This window comes from Geospiza fortis, unplaced genomic scaffold, assembly GCF_000277835.1.
Source record: "Geospiza fortis unplaced genomic scaffold, GeoFor_1.0 scaffold147, whole genome shotgun sequence".
Taxonomy (NCBI): domain Eukaryota; kingdom Metazoa; phylum Chordata; class Aves; order Passeriformes; family Thraupidae; genus Geospiza; species Geospiza fortis.
The window spans coordinates 1,033,801-1,052,826 of NW_005054372.1; the positions used below are offsets into that span (position 1 = coordinate 1,033,801).

Below are 19,026 nucleotides of genomic sequence, written 5' to 3' on the forward strand. Positions count from 1 at the left end.
TTTTCACCCTCAGCTCACAAAATAGATAGTATTTCATATTTGAAATTATCAATGAAAGACTGAAGCAAAATTCTTCGTCACAAATTAGACTGGTTTAATGATATACTGAAGCAATAGATAATTTCACAGAGTATAAAAGGTTCGTGTATTTAAATTTTTTAATGCTTGCTATTAACCTAAAGAAAAAGTGGCTTGTTATATTGAGGTTGTTTTTATATATATATATATATATTTGTTTTGACTAAAAACTATCTTTAATAAAAAGCTGGAGTAGTTTTTATCTGAGAAGATAATCATCAGTGAGTATTTCGCAGCTCCATGTTCATTCCATTTTTTACTTTACAGTTGCAAAGCATTTTAAAATTCTGTTGCTTTCTGAAGTTTGACAGTTTCTGGCTATATTATTGTTTCTTGAAGTTACTCAGGAAAAATGCATAGCATTTGCTCTATAAACAGGTTTGCTTTACTGTTCGGTGCATTTTCTATGCAATAGTGATTGGAAATTAGGACATTGTACAAAGTAAATATATCAAGATAAAGAGTTAGTTGTGCATCAAATTAAACAGGACTCCGTACTAAATGCACAGATCAAATAAAGCAACCATCTATGAAGAACCCATGAAGCGCTTAAAGCTTGTGTCTGGGATATTTTTGTAACCTTCTGAGCTATGAGTTATAAAATATTTGACATCACCAAACTGTTCCTTTAGGTTGCTGTGCTGGTACAGCTCTTTGTTTGTGCAGAAACTAATTCTGGTAACATCATTTTGCTGAAGTAGCTTATTTTAATGCAAAACTTTGGTGATGCCCACTCCTGCTTCACAGTACAGAATCATTCACTAAACCTGGATAGTGACATCACATTGCTTTTCATACTTCTGTCATCTTATGCTTTAAGTTTGCTTTGATGTTTGTTGGGTACCAGAGGATTGAATCAATGATCTCTCTGTCTCTCTTGTGTTATTTTGTAAAAACACCAAGTGCAGAAAATGAAAATGGCAGTAACAGGGTCTTAAAGCTCATGCCTTAGATCTTGCTGTAATTCTGTTTGGGTAAGGAATAGTGTCCTTTTTAAGCAAGTATGAACTCATTGAGAAATTTCTTATTAAAAATGACCTTAAAAATAAGTAACTTTATTGGCATTTTCCTACTCCTGTCTTAATATATCTATTCATAAATTGAGAAGTAGATGGTTTTTAGAAACACAAAACACTGCAGCTGTCAGTGTGGTCAAGTGCACAGAAAACCAGCTTAAAATCCCCTCAGTCTCCACAATCCCTGAACTGCACATAGGAATGGCATTGTTTTGGGTGAAAGTTATTTGCAAGTTGACTGGTTCTCTAGTTGTTGTTGTTACTAACCTGACTTGATAGAATGGTTCTGATCTCTGGAAATGTATCTGAAGGTATAGTTTATATTACTGAAGAAGAAAGCAACTTAGTCCTAGGAATGAATAGAAGAATGCAATCATTGGTTCAGTTCTCTGCTCTGTATGATGCATGATCAACTGTGATGTGACTTTGCTGCTCTGAGTGTCTGTAGCCATTTCAGCAGTTCTGACTCTGCAACTGTTCTTGATGTTACAGTGGACTAAAGAGGATGGACATAGAACTGCCACCTCTGCTGTCCCTAATCTGTTTGTTCCATTGAACACCAATCCAAAGGAGGTCCAAGAAATGAGGAATAAGGTTTGTAATAGCAGTAAAATAACTTCTTTTTTTGGTCATCACTACAATTAAGTTGTGTACTTGTAATGAACTATCTTACTTTGCTATGATGACATTTTGGGGGCTCAATAACACAGCTCTGGTGTTGTCCTTTCCCTTTATAACTAAGTAATGAAACAATTCCTAAGTGTCCTGAACTCCTCTTGAAAAAAGTTGGTATTTCTGTTCACTATATGAAGACGTTTTTCTAAGACTAATTTTTCTTAGACCAGTTGATGGGTACATCTGAAACAGCCAGTCCTGAGTTGATGGTAGTAATTCTGTACCCTGAGATCATAGTTTTGCATTAGTGACCTGTTTTCCTGTTTTGGAAATACCAGTTGAACTTTTGTGGCCTAGACAAAGTCTATAGATCTCTCTCCATATTTCAATGTGATTGTTGCAGACTTTCTTTTTTTGTCTTTGGAACTGCAAGTTAATCTTTTTGAAATGAGCTTGCAGTTAATTATCCTGGTGTTGAATTTCAGATCTTCTTGTCCAATCTACCAACAAGGACTGTGTGCAGGGATACTAGCAGGAATCTAAAATAATTTGTATATGGCTGACAGAACTTATGCTTGTGCTGTAAAATAATAACCACCTGAAATGAGAATTACTGTGAATTTCCAAGCAGTTTCTTTGTGTTTCAAACACAAATATTGCTTTATTAAAAACTTGAATGAAGTGACTAAGAGAATAAGTCTTCAAATTTTATACTTTCTCAGTGATGAGAAGGGTAGTAAATTAGAAACAAGTGAAAAAGATGGGGGAGCCTTGTGCTTTCTGAGATACCAAGTATTAATATTACTTCTTGTTTGTGTATCTGTATACATATATTTTTTATAAAGTCAATGTCCTTTTTAGTTGTAAAGTAGAGGTCTTTTAAGATGCATGCTTTTCTTAATTTATCTTGGAACAAGAACCAGAATACTTCAGAAATTAGTTTTGAGTCAGTGGTTATGAATTCTTTACCACTGAAGCATATTTAATTTAAATGGATAATACTTAGGTTTAGAGATCTGATTTCTGTCCCCATCTTCTGTATTGAAATAACTGGGAGGTATTTGGGATGCAGAAAAAGGGGTGTTCTTAACTCTAGAGTGTCAGCTTATCCACAGAGAAATTATTCATCTGTCCTTTTGAGGATATTATCCTGACTAGATGCAAAAAAGAAAAGTTGTGCAGTGTTTTACAGTAAGTTCCATAAGAAGATGATATTGTGGTGCCATATCAGTAACTAATGGCTAATGACAGAATCCTGCAACTGATTGGTCAGGTAGAATAGACAGAAAAGTACAGAGGTAATATTTCTATTTCTTCCTGTTTTTCAAACTGGAGTTCTCTGTTACCTGTTTTGCCATGACCTGGTACTAAAAAGCAAAGGACAACACCTTCTGTGGTAGTTAAAGACTAAATTCTGAGAAATGGGAGGAAACAGCCAGGAGCCTGAACATTTATATTCGAGTGATGTTTATAAGCTCGGCTTCTTTTGACAGCCCTGTGGCCACAGCAGTTAGCACTGGTGGTTGCCTGTTGGCAGGTTCACTCACCCCTTTTTCAAACACAAAAATGTGATCAACTTTTCTCTGTTGTTCATGTGATTGTTGTTCATTCTGCTGCTTTCCTTTACAGATCCGAGAGCAAAATTTGCAGGATATTAAAACAGCAGGCCCTCAGTCACAGGTTCTTTCTGGGGTGGTTGTGGACAGGAGCCTTGTACAGGTGAGAGTATTCAATTCCTAAAACTATTAGCTTAATCTGTAATATCCTCTACTTTGACCTAATATATCACTATGAAATTGTTCTTTAATTGGCAGAGAGTAACTGTTTATAAGGTAAGTCTTAGAGGTAACACCATTGTCTTTGCAAGAGTGCTCAGGGTCAGAAATCTAGAGGCTTCAGCTATATAGCCCAAGCATGCCTGTGGAGGATGCTTCTTGGTTTTTTTGCTGAATGTAATGCATGAAATTCAGAAGCCTTATTTATATGGGTTACATTCTTGTTCAAAACTAGTTGGGCTTTGTGACAGCTTTTTGTTTGTTTGATTTTTGAGTTGATGTATCTTGAAGGATTAATACTGGGCACCCCAGACTCACTGTGGGGAAATAGTGTTTCGTGTTAAATATGGGATTTCATGCTTCATAATATTTTATTTGAAGAGCAGTTTGGGAAAAAAGTTATTATCAATGAAATTTAAAAGCAGTATATCTGGATATACAAAAAACTATAAATCATAGCTTCAAGTAAAGTAAGAATTAGAGCTGTACAGTTATACTGTATAGCTGGATAAAGCTTTTTATATCCAAGTGCTTTCAACTGCCCTAGATGAGTATTTTCTGATAATACTTTTTAAAGATTGGCAAGTCTTATCATGACCACAGCATTATTCATGTTGGATGTCATATTGTGTGCATGTCAATTCATTGTCGTATGCAATTTCATCTACAGTTACTGTTTCTCTGCATGTTTTTAGCAAGCACCACAATGCTTTGGTTGATGTTGTACAGCCTGGGCTCGGTTTGCTCTGTTTACTCAATTTACTGTTGCAGGATGCTCCCCTCTCAGACTGTACGGAATCTATTGAAGGGCTCGATCTCACAGAGCAGGCCTTTAGTCCCGCTAAATCTCTGTCTGTTAGAAAGGTACTGCCCTGTCATACTGCTCTCAATACTGTTGTTCACCCTTCATTTAACCTCTCCTTACCCTGACCTTTTTCCTCTGTAAGAAATGATTTGGCTAGAAAACTTTAAAAAATGAAAATAGATGGATCTTCAAATTATGTATATGCAATGATGCAAACAGTTACTTTACTCTGTTAAGACTGTCTTAAGGCTCTTGATCTTTGTCTGTAGAAGCTGGTGAGGAAACAGTTTTAATGGTATGGTACTGATCAGGTCCTGCATATAGAGGATCCTGCATATAGAGGATTTCTTTATGCATGCTGTTAGTGTTGAATTATTCTAATTTGAGATCAATTTAGAGTTAGCTTAATCTCAGCCTGATTACATCAGTGTAATTCTGAGGATACTCTGTGTTATGTGATGAACACTGTCAGCTCTTGATCCCAAAGCACTGGACACCTGGCTTCTTTCATACTTCCTGCAGTTAGCTACAAGAGTTCCTAAGTAATGCCCCACATGTGCAAAATCGATTGGCTTTCACACTTGTTGTCATGTTTGTGTTTGCATAATATCCACTAAATACAGAATAAGTTCAAGAAGTGTGGCCATGTTGGGGTGGGCAGTCCTTGGGGCTGACTGAATGGAGCTGCTGCACACTGCAAATAGCATTTCTTAGAGCACATCTAGTGTGGAAGCACAGTGTGTAAATAAGCATCACTTATTTACTCTCCTCTGCTCCAGTGTTTTACCTAAAAGATTCTTAAATCGTGGGTTTAGCTTGTGCCTAAACACCTCATTTCAGAATAGCTTCTGCATGAAAAAAGATACAGAATACTTTGAATTACACCATTGTTGGAAACCTCTTGGTTTTATAACTCTTTCTAAACTGTAATGAGCCAGTTTGTGTTATAGATACTTGGATCTTACTGAGAATATGATCATCATGTTTTTCACATTGCGGTGTGTTTTGTCCATATTCTGAGAGGAAAAATAATAAAACACTGTTTCTGGGTTTAAGACAAAAAGTAAAATAAAGCCAAATTCTTTCAGGCAGTGCATGGCTTTTATTTTCCACTTAATAATACCTTCAAAGTGAAAAATTACTTTTATGATACTTGTCACAACACAGTTTTTTTTTAATGCTGATATATTTCAAGTATTATGTTCAAACAATGACACAACTTTTCTATAAAAGTAGTCAGATAGTTTACATGCATTTTCACAGACGGCAGAGAACCAACAAATGGTCTGTTGGTTATGTGATTTTGTCTAGTAGTATCCTGTTAGGGTTTAGATGTCCAAATTGTTTCATTTTTTTGTGGTGTCATGAAAGTGCTTTCTGCCTGAAATAGTGTGTAAAATTAGATCACAATGTAAATTACAGGAGTAATTATGAAATAGAAGTGACCTATTTCATAATCTTTATTTTAACATGGTGGATTGTGACCCGAATACTTAATAATTTCCTGTTTGGGGAAAAAAAAAATAACCCAAGAAACAAAACCAAAGCAAACAAAAAACTCCAAACCAAACAACCTCCTTATAAAAAAAGTCACCCAAACCAGAAAATCCAATGAACCCAAAAATAACAGCAATGAAAGACAACCACCAGAGAAATTTCCTTGACAGGTTCTGCCATAAAACAGTTGTGGTTTGTGGAACAGAGGAAGTGGAAGCAATCTTATGATGCCCACACAAATCTCACCTGAAAATTTCAATGAAACTGAAGAATGCTGTACATCAAGGACTTAGGGACTTTTATGTAACCAGACAGTTAAAAGTTCTCAGTTGACAAATTCTTTGACACTCAACAACAGTTCATGTAAAAAGTTTCACGTAATTGCAGTAGCACAGTATATTATATTTTCAATTAATATTGAGATTTATATCAAATACTAATGCACACTATTTTGGATGAAGAAAGGCCTCCTTGTGTACAGTATGCATGTACTGCTTGAGCTTCTGTGCCTATGGCTGCAGCAGTGAATACTCCATCTTGCCTTGTTGCTTGCTTTATCCATGTTCTGAGAAGTCCTGACCATGTTGCAACACAACCTCCTTGTGCATCCTGTAATTTTATTCCTGGTCAGACTTGGTTAACCAAGCTTCTGCTGCAGTCTTGGCTGATTGACAGGGAATGTTGGTTATTCTTACCAACAACCATTCTGCAGTCTCATAAGAAAATAAATTCACATGAATTTTCAGTAATTTTAAATGGAAGGGGAGTCACCCATTTTGGGTCTCTTCCTTTAGAATGGAAATTCTGTGGCTTTGTTCCTAATGCAGACCCTCTCAGTGCCCCAGAGGTGGCACTGGGTTTCAGGGGTGACTTCTACATGAACAGTACCTCAGGAATCTTGGTGTTTTGGATAAAGGCACTGCATTAATGTCAGATTATGTTAGGAGCAATTGTTAGCTTAGACCATTATTATGAAACTCCTGTCTGATTGAAAGAAAAATTGGCATATATGAAATGCCAGTTTTGGTCATATTTATCCCTGAAAGAAAGGTGAAGTTCTTGCCTGTTAAATAATGGGCAGTTTTGAATTTTTCTCTAAAAGCCAGGTTTGGTCTAGAAGCTACAAAATTACTTGATTATCTAAATTTTCATGCAGGAAGTATGAGATCCATGTTTAATATGAAGGTATATTGCCTATCATTAGCTATAAATGGCTCTCCCTTTGTGTCTGTGGGAGTGTAGGCCCTTACAGAGTGAAAATGCATTCTCTTCATTAATATAATCCATCCAGTGTTTCTGACAGTGGAGAAAATGCTGTTGATATTTGAGTGCACACACATGTGATCAGATTTCATGTAGTCATCTAAATACTTCTGGAATCATCATCAAAGTAATACTAGGATCAACCTAATCCCAATGAGATCACTAGAACATTAATTTTTTTCATGTCATCTTGTGTTTAAACAGAGTGTGAGTCTATGGGAATTTATTCCCTCTCTACAGGCTCTTTAATACTGGAAGTAACTCCAGACCAATTTTCTTGTTCACTTTTTCTGAACATTCTTAGGAATCTCTGAATGGCATGGTCAGGTTGATAGCTCTGCAAGGTCTTGTCTATTTTAATGTCACATTTAACAAGGAAATACGTTCTGTACTGTCTTTTTAGTCCTTTATAGTTGTTTTCTTTCTGTCCCATGTTTAATTTTGTGTTGTGTATTTTTATTTGAATTCTTAGAAGGCTGCTGCGTGGCCTATTCTGTGAAGTAAAACATATCTGCTTGTTGATTTAGAAGTAATGATGTTTTAGAGTGATCATACTGGTATAGAGTAACCATATTGCAGAACTTACTAACATGTTACTATAATTTATTTCCCACATAGACTCAGTACCTCTACCAGTATCATTTTCATTGGTGGCCTTTGAACAGTTTACATATTATTGGTACTGAATAAAACTGGATAAAAAAAGTTTTTTAAAATAAAAGTTTTCCTTTTTGATCTCTTGTATAATTTTTCTGCTTTTATGATCCAGCATTGTTGCCTCTGATCTTTTCAGTGCTGCTTCTCTTGGGCCAAAGCTACTTAGCAAGTACAAATACTGTTTGCATTGATTGTGGGTGTTTTTTGTGGGGGTTCAATTTTGGTTTCTTTTTTTTTTCTGTCTAGTAAATGTGATAAGCTTGATTTGCTGCTTTCATTCCCAGTATTTTACAAAGATAAAGTGTAGGAGACACTAAGTACGACAACATGTCATGCCAGTGCACCAGACCTCTGCAAACTGCCTGTCTTGCTGTTTGTCACCATTAAATCAACAGGAATTCAGTAACATTCTGTTTCATTAGAGGCTGTTCTACCCAGTGATTCTGGATTTTTTTGCACCATTCAAAGAGATTCTTAGAAATTCCAGGGATACTATGGGTACTGTGTGTCTTGTTCCTCTCTTGTTCCCAGAAAACTCTAGAAGCTCTGCCTGAGATCAGTGCTTTACAAGGTCCTGCTCCTTATGCTGAGTTTCACTTAAAACTGTGGACTGAGTTTGAAGTGTGGGCAAAGACAGAACGGGAAATATAAAATTTCCATGGGTATCAGTTTTCTGCCATCATTAAAAGCTGAGACCTGTAGTTTCAGGGGTGTTTTGAATTTTCTATGAAACAATTAGGATTTGTACAAAGGTTGATGTTTCTCTGACCCTTTTATGCATTATGTTCTGAGAAAAGCTGTTGCTGTCAAATCAATGCTTCACAGATATAGTTGAGAAAAGGCTTTTGGCATTCTACTGACATTCTGCTTATAGAATGAATTTTCCTCTTATTTTATGAAGAAATGAAATCGATCTGTAATTATTTAGAGATGTTTCTCCCCTGCAGTTCCTTTCAGGAACATTCCTTTCTTGCAGTGGAAATTTGTTGTTAGGCTCTTTGTTCTCTGGTGTTTGCTTCCTGAAGAGCAGCATAGATTCTAACATCCATCTTACCTCCCTGGATTGCTCTAGACCAGATTTCTGAAGATATCTCATCAGGCTTTCAGAACTGCTCTTGTCCTCCTTCCATCCAGACATCCTTGTCTGTCACCTCTTTGGTGCTGGCAACTCATCCAAAGCAGCTCTTGCCATCCAGAACAGCACTCTGTCTATTTGCATCATCAGTGCTACAGTGGCCATCCTGTGCTTGTCCATGAAGTGTGACATGGGATGGAATGTTTGTCTCTCTTTAGGCACTGCATATTTTTGAACTGTGCCTTCTAATGCTTCTAAATATTGGTACAGGCAACATTGAATATGGAGATGACCTGGGGCAATCAGTAGCCCATAGCTATTGGGTAATGGAGTTCAAAAATCTCTTTTTGATAATGGAGACAGTTTGGGTGTCGCCCTGACACGGGGCACAGGTCACACATCAGTCGTTAACAATCTAGTGTCAGAGTTCTGTGTATCCAGAGGAAAAACCAAATGCTTTGACAAGTCATTTGAGAGATAGAGCGGCTATCTCCAGGCAAGCATTTTCTGTACCTGAGACAATGAAAATCCAGTGACTGTAGCCTTTACCAAAGGATTAGAGAAGAAAAATGAAAAACTTTAACATTGGAGAATCTCTGATGCAGCTGCTTTTGTCCACCAGAACTTGGTGTACTTAGAATTGCTCATTTTTTTTTTTAATAACTTTTTATCTGGCTTATATGACAAATGTTATAGATGTAAATATGCTAACTTGTATCTGATTACAGTTAACCTTAATTACTTTAAAATGGCTTATAATAAGCTGTTAATCTGGTGTATGCAGAGCATATACAAGATGGCTTTTTACTATAACATCTGTTAGGTGTAACGTAGTAGCTGCAAGTAGTAGCTTTTCTGTTGTTAAAAAAATGCAAAGCAAAACAAAAACGCAAAGCAAAATAATAAAAAACCAAAACAAAACAGAAACAAAAATACCCATGAGCTGAGTTCTTGACCCTTTACAAGCATTTTGTGCCCAGACTGCCATGCAGGTGGGCCTGGTATCATGTTTCTTTTGTGGTGAGAAAAAGAAACTTGATAGGCTTTTGTGACTTCAAATATAACTCAGCTAGACTGTTTGGTTGCTGTTTGATTTACTGCTTAATGGTATATTCCCTGGTGGAGACCTGTTTTCTCCTTTATATTAACCTCCTGTGAATCACATAAAAAAAAAATCTGCAATTGATTTTTTTTTAATCTAAAAGAGGAAAAAGTAGCATTTTCCAGGTTATGTTTTTGTTTTGTTTTTGGTTGCTTTGTAGCCTCTATACCTCTAAAGGTTCTGCAAGTTACTACTTGATTGCAGAGTTGTGGACAGGAGCCTTGTACAGGGAAAATTGGTGACTGCATCAAAGACCATAATTGAGAAAGAATATCAACCCAAAGTCATAGTGAGTACAACAGGACCAAATCCCTTCAATAAACTCACTGATCGAGAACTGGAAGAATATCGCAAAGAAGTAGAAAGAAAGCAGAAGGGACCAGAAGGTTGGTTTCTCTGTGTGTGTTTTCTGCAACAGACTGTAATACCAGCAAGTTTCTTAGTACTTGGAAGGTGGGTTACCTGTAAAGGCCATGGATAAATTACCCATCTTTTGTATGTTTCAGTTTTTCCAGTGTGAATTAGAAATTTGAAAAGTATATTAGATATAAAATGTGTGATCTAAGTGTGTTCTGTAAAGTGCATAGATCTCACTCTGAAATTGTCCTTATAGACAAACTGGGCAGTAGGGCCAGTTACTCCTGCTGGTAGGAAGTTGAAAGCTTCCATCAAAAAGGTGTTTTGGTACTGGTTTTGTTCTGCTTTGTTTCCCTTGGCCCTAGAGCCTAGGCTAAGGTCAGGGGATGGTGGTACCTTATAGCAGAAACACTGCAGGTTTTTAAGTCCTTGAAATTTGTGGATTTGAGAAATACATTGAATGGAGAAGATACAGAATAACATTGATTGTTGCTTAGAAATGTGACATGTTGTGGGGACTTCTACCAAAATGGACTTTTTCAATTATTCTAGAATCATGATAGATTTGTGCTATAAAAAGAGGCCGTTGCTGCATCTGAAGTGGTTCTCCTGCTTTACTTTTGAATAATTTTAAGGGATGATACTTAGAATGCTCGTCTGTTGTGAAGTTTTGAATTTGAGTGATGCAAGAATCCAAAGTGCTGTTTCTTTCACAGTGTATGTTCCCTGCAAATGCTTTTTGGGAGCACAATGTAGGAACCCTTGTGTTTGGTTTATGAAGTACTGAGTGGGGTGGGGTGGGGGGGATGCTGTGCTGTCATGCCTGTTTAACTGCATACCTGTATTCTCTCAGTAACAATGCCACATCCTTCTTAGTTAAGGTATCAAAATATGGAGAGACTGTGTTACTGAGACAGACACCAGCTGGGGAACAGAGTGCAGTGCTTAGAAATCAGACCATCAGTGAGCAAAACACGTCAGATAAAAAGTCTCTGGATTTGAAAGGGAGATCAAACACCTTTCAAGGAGCAGATTCGAAGACTTTACAGGATCGTGACGTATCATCACTGTCTAAGTCTTTAGATAATGTTCAGTTTGCTGCTGCATGGGTTTCTTGTCAGACCGTGCAGCAAAGCATCCCACATCTAAATGGAGAAGAGCCAGATGGGCAGAAGTCCTCCCATAAGGAATTTCATACTGCAGTGATCAAAGCATTAAGGTCTGATCCTGACCTTTTGGCTGAGGCCTCAGGTATTACTAACATGGTACAGGTGTGCTTGCAATCCAAGGAACCACCTCTTTATCTACACCATGTGGAGATTCTGTCAGTTGACTCTCATCTGTGGGACTGATTGCACTTTAATTGTGTAGGTGAACTGGGTGGAACAACGCTTTAGTGTTGTTCCTGATATATGGTGTACTCTGTTAATGTTTTCCTTTGCATCTAGGGCTATTTGAAGCTGGAAGCAAGGGGAGCCCTCCTTACTAATAATAAATAACTCAAACCACTGTGAAATCTATTTGGAATCATATAATTACTGCATGTTTTTCTGATTAGCTGTGCAGTCTTCTTTTCTTTTGGGATGCAATTTTGTTTACTCTAAATTTCAGCAATACAAAGCAAGCAAAAGAGCGTTATCTTGTGTAGACCTGGTAGCATATCCCCTCTTCCATATTTGTTTATATATTCCTTGTGGTTTTTCCTCACAAGTTTTCTTTATAACAACAGCATAAACCAATTCCTAAATGATTTCATTATTCATGCTTGCTTAAAGAAAAAAAAAAAGCAAACCCTCCCAAAAGAGCTACAGAGCACAACAGCGCCTTGAACAGTTTTGTTAGTATCAAACTGTCGCTTAATTTTCTTTTGCTTGTTTTGGTATTATTAATATCCTGGCAGAATTCTAATTCAGAAAAAATGTATTGGTGTCTTTTGTGCATGGAGTAAAAGGACACTTGTTTTCTTACATGCAGAGAGGTTTTCTTTGCCTTTTTAATTTCCCTTTGCCTGCCCCTGCAGAGCCTTCAGAAGATGGCAGGCCACAGAAAGAGAAAAGCCCCCCTGACCCCAGTTCAGCTCGCACTCCTCCCAGCACGCCGATTAAGATAGAGGAAGGTACGTTCTGCTCCCTGGGGGCTGGGGGAGCCAGGAACTGCATCCTTAGTGACTGATGCATGGAGTACATGAACTAGAGCTAATACCAGTCAGTGACTTCTTGTATTTCATTGTTGTACTACCTACGAGGTACTCCACTGAACTGTGAGTCTAACAGGTTTGTTTACAATAATAAAGAAGTGTGCATTAAAATAAAGACAAATTTCCATCTCTTCAGAATTGTCATCTCTTGGTGTTTCTCAACTGATTTACCTTTTTGTACATTTTCTGTGAAGTAATTGCTCTTACTAAATGAAATAGTGTCTGATGGTGAACCAGACACATATCTAGATACTTTGGTAAATCTTCTTCACTGATTGCACATTTCTTAAACATTATTGTACTTGGATTACACCTCAGTGAATATTTTTCCTACTCAATTTGAATGTAAATTTGCTTATTTGATCACCTTATGTCATAGTTTTAACTAAAATGAGAGCAGGGCTGCTGAAGTTGCTAATTCCCTAAAAAGTGGATAAAATTATAATCTTGATCAGGTGTAATCCAATTATTGTCTTGTTTCCCTTACCTTGTACATTGGGTATATCATGTGTCTGTTAGTCTGCCATTCACTACTTCATCTCATTCTGTTTTCTACAAGAATGGTTGCAACCATTCTTCTAACGTAACACAATGGCTGTGATGAATGCATAGATTCTCTACTTGTGCTTTTTTCTTCTTGTGGCTGCGTTACAAACAGGAGATGGATATGCTAAAGAATACCTGTTACCATAGTAAGTATCATTCCATACTCTGACCTGCTTTTGTGCTTTGCTTCACTCTTGCATCTTTGTTTACTAAGTTTTTTTTGGTTTTGCTTTTTTTTAAAAAAGCAGGCTTTTTCAGTTGAGATGTTGAGTTCTTTAGTTCTCAATTCCATGTAATTCCAGGCAGTTGCAGATCTCATGTTAAAGCACACTCCCCCTGAGAGAGACTGTGAAAGTCACCTTCTGTGTTTCCATATCTGTGTGTCCAATTCCTCAGTTTAAAAAGGAATAGTCTGAAGTTGCCTGGCAGATATAGCTGAAACAGCCCTGGAAGTTTCTGCCCCAATAGTTTGCTGCTGCCCACACAGCTTGGGCCTGGCAACAAAATGGAAGAGTTCCTAATCTATTCCAGAGCAAAATCCACTGACATGCATTTAAATTTACCCAGCAGACTTCTGCATGGATGGATATGGGACTACTCCTATGTTTTGTATTAACTGTAGGGAATTCAAATTCCAACCATGGAATAACAGCAAGTACTTGGTGGCAGCAACTTCTACAGCTGTTTTGGCTAGCTCTGCAGGGCTCCTTCGGATTATACTTTAAAGGAATAAGGATGTTTGTATGTCCTGTTATATCCAAAAGTCAGTGTGTTTGTCATAGGTGTGAAAGTCAAACTATATTGTAGACACCTGTGATGTTACTGATAAAGTTCTAAAACCTGAAAGTTCTTTTAAACAGGGATTTGTGTTTGACAAACTCTTCTAGTTGTAAAAGTTTTCCAGGACAAACATACAAAGCTTATTTTAGAGAATAACTGGAAGTTCATGTCATGGTGAGTTTGGTTGGGGGAGGTTCTATTGAATGACAATGCTGTCAGTATACAACCTCTTCTCAACCTTCATTCATCATATTCTTTCTATTTAAGTATAACTGAAATCAGTTAAGTGTTTTTAACTCAGTTATAGCCTAGTTTGTATGTTTGTTCACATTGTTGTGTTGGAAAAAAAAAACCAAACCAAAACACCATAAACGTTTATTTTCATAAATAATGTGAATTGTAAACACACACTGGTATTGATGTTACGCTTTACACTCTTAAGCCACAGTGTATATATATATATCTATAAATAAAGTGAAAGCATAGATATAAATGTGATCATCTTAAAAAAAACTTTTAAAATGTTAAGGTGCTGCTGAGTTCTTAAACTGTAAATAGGTTTTGCAGCAAGAAATATATTTTTAAAGCTTTCTAGTTATGTTGCTGAAATCTATCCAGTAGAGTAGCAGGGCATTTACATGTGTGCTGACTTAATTGGATGTGGAATTTGTAAATCTTCTGAATTCTGGTAAAATATTGCCCTTAGCAAACTTGATAAACAGATGTTTGCTTGATTCCAGCATCACATTAATCTATTTATTAAGGATGATGGGATCTTGACAAACTGGGAAGGATGGCAGTCCTGGCTTAATGAGTTACAAACCCATTTATATTTATTCAATGCTCAGGCCAGCTGGCAAATGCTGTTTGAATGTCTGTAGCTTCCTATTCTTTAATTTGAAGAATCTCTAAACCCATTTTTAAGACTTCAAAACTATATTTTAAACTTAATTAAAAAATATGGAATAAACCTGACAGTCCAATATGGTGCCTGTTCTAAAAATTGGGCCAAGTAATGAATAGAATATAATATTTTTTACTTGGAAGGGACCTACAGTGACCATTTAGTCCAACTGCCTGACCCAATTCATTTAACCAAAAATTAAAGCTAATTGTCCCAATGCCCCTTGAACACTGACAGGCCTGAGGCCTTGAGCAGCTCTCAGTAAGAAGGAAGCCTATTTCAATGTCTGACCACCCTCTCAGTGAAGAAATGCTTCCCAAAGTCCAGTCTGAACCTCCTCTGGTGCAGCTTTGAGCTATTCCCACATATCCTGCCACTGGATCCCAGGGAGAAGAGCTCAGCAATGTGCTCAGTTAATTCCTGAAAAGTCAAATCCAAAAGCAGGGTAATGGCAGTGAAGAATTGTAACTGGTGTTTCTTATTAATGTGTGTCTGCCATACATAGACAGGCCAAACTACAGCTTCAGGAGGCAGCTTGTACTGTACATAACTGCTTTCTCTTTTTTACTCTGATTTAAATCCTGCCTGCATTATAACTTTTAAACTGCTAACTTGTGCATTCTGAGTGGATACTAGTGTGTGGTGCTTATTTAACCTATTAGAAGTTCATGGTGCTCTAGGCAAAACATGTTTATTTCCTAGCAGGTATTCACACAATAGAGCCCTCTAAAATATATCAGAGAATTATTAATCCCATCTGGCAGAAGTAAAAAGAACACTGTCATTTTTATAGGAAGAATGTGAAAGTATCAAGTATTTTCTGTACATTCTTGTGAAAGCCTTCAATCTTTTCAAATTAAAACAAACAAGATCTCGAAAGGAGGAAAAAATAGTTGCCTTTCATTTGTGCCTCACAATGAGCACGGCCTGGATTTTGCTCTAAATTCCTCCTTATGTAACCTCAGTGGGGATGGATGTGGCCCAGCTCACAGGACCCTGCTGGCTGCAGGCATGGACAGCAGTGCAGGGAACCCCACAGAGTGCTCCTTGTTCAGCCCATGCACTGAGAGCAGCCCTAAACAGAGCATCCTAAAGCACAGCCAGGAGTGGGGACAGTGTTCCAGTTGAGGGAGGAGTGGTTCAGTTCCCATTTGGACATAACAGCCACCACTGGACTCTTGATGTTCCCTTTTACAGGGTGAGTTTGGCTCTTGACATCACATACGATAAACAAAACAAGCTGTATTGCATAACCTGCTGAGCTCATTTAATTTGATAAACTACATGGATTTTACTTATAGGAATCCATAATATGTACTCATATCTTGCCAAAAAAAAGTGAAGCCTTTGTGATAGGAAGTTATATTTTGAAGCAATATCTGTTAGATCTCATGGAAGAATATTATGAAAATCTCTTCATTGGGATTGTAAATTGGCAAACCAACAATTTAGAAATTAATGGATTTTATTAATGTATAGGATCACTGCAAATCAGCAATTAGTTTTATCTCTCCAAAAGAAATAAGAATTATATTGAATTGCAAAACACTCTACTCAATGCCAATGAAAACTGTAGGTTTAATTCCTGCTTTATTGTACAAAAATATTGTGTTGCCTGCAAATATCACAAGTAAAACAGGAGTGAGGTCTGAACAGTTACTTTCTTGCTGATGCAATTCAGCTTTATCTGTTCTGTGTGAAGAAGCTTAAAAACAAACAGACCTTTGGAATATCTTATTTCTTCTGTGCCCAAAGCTGGAGAACAGCCCTATTACAAAGGCTCTCATGCAAAGTAAATATATTAGTTTCTTGTAGAGCGCGCTCACCATCCACTTGCCTCGCTTGCCCTGCTCCAGGGACACTTTTGTAAACTGACTGTTGCTGTCTGTCCGTCCACCAGAGACACGGCAGGACCAGACCTACAGAGATGACAGTGATGCTGCAACCTTCAAGCAAACCCTCCCAGATCTCACCCCCGATGAGCCTTCGGAAGCACTCGGCTTCCCTCCCTTAGGGAAGGAGGAAGGGAGATGTGATCATGATGTGCCCAAAAGCCAAACGGAACCACCTGCAGTGGAAAATAAAGAACCCCAGTCCCAACCCACTGAAGAGCCAGCAACACCAACAGCTGAGGAGGGGACAGCAGCTGATGCAGGTAGTGATGAATCTCCAGGGAAGTCCCCATCGAAAAAGAAAAAGAAGTTCCGCACTCCTTCCTTCCTGAAGAAGAGCAAAAAGAAGAGTGACTCCTAAAGGCCAACCCACTGCAGAAACACTGTCATATTTTAAAATCCATTAACCACTAGAATGTACCAGATCGTACTGAGTGTTTTGTCTTACTATGTAAATGAATGCCACAATTAATCCAACCAGCCCCTCAAGTTATGGCTTGATCGTTTAGGGTTATAACCAGAAACTCGTGTCCAAAAAGGTGCTAATCCTGTGTGTTCAGCAGCTGCTACAGATCTGATCCCTAGTTTGTAATCAAGTGTAAATGACTTCCATGTGGAAGGCATTGATTCACTATTTTTAATTTAAAGCCTGCACTGCTTTGCAAAAGAATATAAAAAATGCACAATTAAAAATAAAACACCCATTGCTTACCACAAGAAATGTTCTTTCCAATATTCTGTTCCAAGTCACAGGTAAATTTCTTAAATTTTGAATTTTAGAGAGGATGCTTTTGCAGTGGTGTTCTCGAGGGGGGTGAGTTCTTGAACTGACATGTAAACTTCTGCAAGCTTGTGAGTACAGGTTGTGGTTTGGCCAAGCTTTGAGGCTCTCCATTGCTTCCTCTCTTTCTCCCTTCTCACTGTTTTTACGAAATGGAGGTGTTTTTCACTTTGTTTTATTTTATAACTGGCTGGTGAAATCAGTCTTTGTCTAGGACTGAAATGTCCGTGGTGTGTTCCGTTCATGTTGTGTGTTCAAAGAGCCCAATCTTGGCCTGTTTCTTTTCTTTCTAGTGAATTACAGTTTAAGGGAAATCTGTCTTTGCTCTTGCCTCACTGAGTCATGTAGTGATTTGGGTGTTAGAAAAGGTTAAAAAGTAACTGAAGTAAAAGCTGGTGGTGTGGAGCACGGGCAGGTGTGTTTTGGGCCTTAGCACAGTTTTTTTTCATTCTCTAAAAAATCCCTTTGTTGCACATGCAGCCTTGCTGTGCATGAACCCCATGTGCAGCTTTTTGTGTTTGTTCCTTCCCACTGACAAAAATGCATTACACTGAGTATTTCACCTTGTTTTATAGTAATTATATTTTCACTTACAAAAGCTGGCGTTTCTTTAAATCTTTTTGTTGTTGTTGCCAGCGGTCAAGTGCAGAAATCCCGTGTAACCTTAAGGTGTATTTTCACCGTTTGCTATAAATGTTTGTTTAATGTGCAGCATGGCAAATCACTCTCGCCACTGAGTTCCCTATTTCCCACTTGTTGCCATGCTTGTGTCTCTCACTAATTATAAAAGTAGTTTAAGATCAGGCAGGTCAAGCTTGTGGAATTCTCTGGAAAGCGGGCGCCGTTCCCCGGCCCAGGGCTGGTGGGGCAGTGACCAGTCTGGTTTCTAGACTTTCATTTTGGGTTTAACAGCAGCAAACCCCAACACCCCCTCGGGGTGAGGGCAACACACTGACTCACAGTAAGTGTCTGTAACACAACAGAACATGGATGTAACCTTTTAGGACAATATTAAATGTTGCAATTGGTAAACTAGCAGAGAACTAATGCCTTACATTGATGCAGCAGAAAGCGCGGAGGGCCGGCTGGGTGGAGCGGCTCTGGGCGGGCAGAGCGGGGCCCGTGCCGGGCTGGGAGGTGCCGATGCCTCGGGCTGGTTTTGAGCAGTGAAAGGGAACAGCTGGAAGTGGAATTGAGCTGTCAGTGTTCAGGTGAGAACAGAGGGGTCGAGGTGGCCGCTGGGGCCGTGGGAAAGATGACAGGGCCGGTGTGGGCCAGAGCAGGCGGGCACTGGGCCGGAGCCCCTGGACAGCAGCACTCAGGCAGGACTGCATGGCACGAATGGCTTTCAGCTTCTGCTCTAACATTGTATGTCCTTGTACACTAGGAAGCAAACAACACTTATTTTGCTAAATTGTGTTTTATTGCAGGGTCGTAACTAAATGACTAATTGCTGTATGTTTCAGTTCTTTACTGAAGTCCCTCCATTTATCTTGACCACATATGCAATGACTCTTAATTTCTAATTTTGTAGTTTGTTCTTTTAGTTCTTTGTATTGCAATATGAAATGTAGTCATGTATGGTATGGTTACACACTTTGGGGCAGAATAAAGTCCTGTATTTTTCTTTCTTTCTTGTATCATTAAGTTCTACTCACAAATAAAACTCTTGAAAAAAATCATAAT

The 19,026-nt window shown here is 38.1% G+C and overlaps 1 protein-coding gene across 3 annotated transcripts in view; it reads left to right on the forward strand.

Moving 5' to 3' along the window:
* Nucleotides 1-19,025, forward strand: part of ADD1 (adducin 1) — a 42,503-nt gene extending 23,478 nt beyond the window's left edge. The window contains exons 11-16 of one of the 3 annotated variants that reach the window (XM_014308525.2): nt 1,587-1,688; nt 3,339-3,428; nt 10,113-10,269; nt 12,261-12,356; nt 13,096-13,129; nt 16,568-19,025. In XM_014308525.2, the coding sequence (XP_014164000.1) occupies nt 1,587-1,688; nt 3,339-3,428; nt 10,113-10,269; nt 12,261-12,356; nt 13,096-13,129; nt 16,568 (480 nt within the window). In that variant the 3' untranslated portion in view covers nt 16,569-19,025. Of the gene's footprint in view, nt 1-1,586; nt 1,689-3,338; nt 3,429-4,255; nt 4,349-10,112; nt 10,270-12,260; nt 12,357-13,095; nt 13,130-16,567 lie in introns of all 3 variants that reach the window. The other 2 variants (XM_031060112.1, XM_005424726.2) reach the window with 2 other exon arrangements.
* Nucleotide 19,026: the final 1 nt, after the last annotated feature.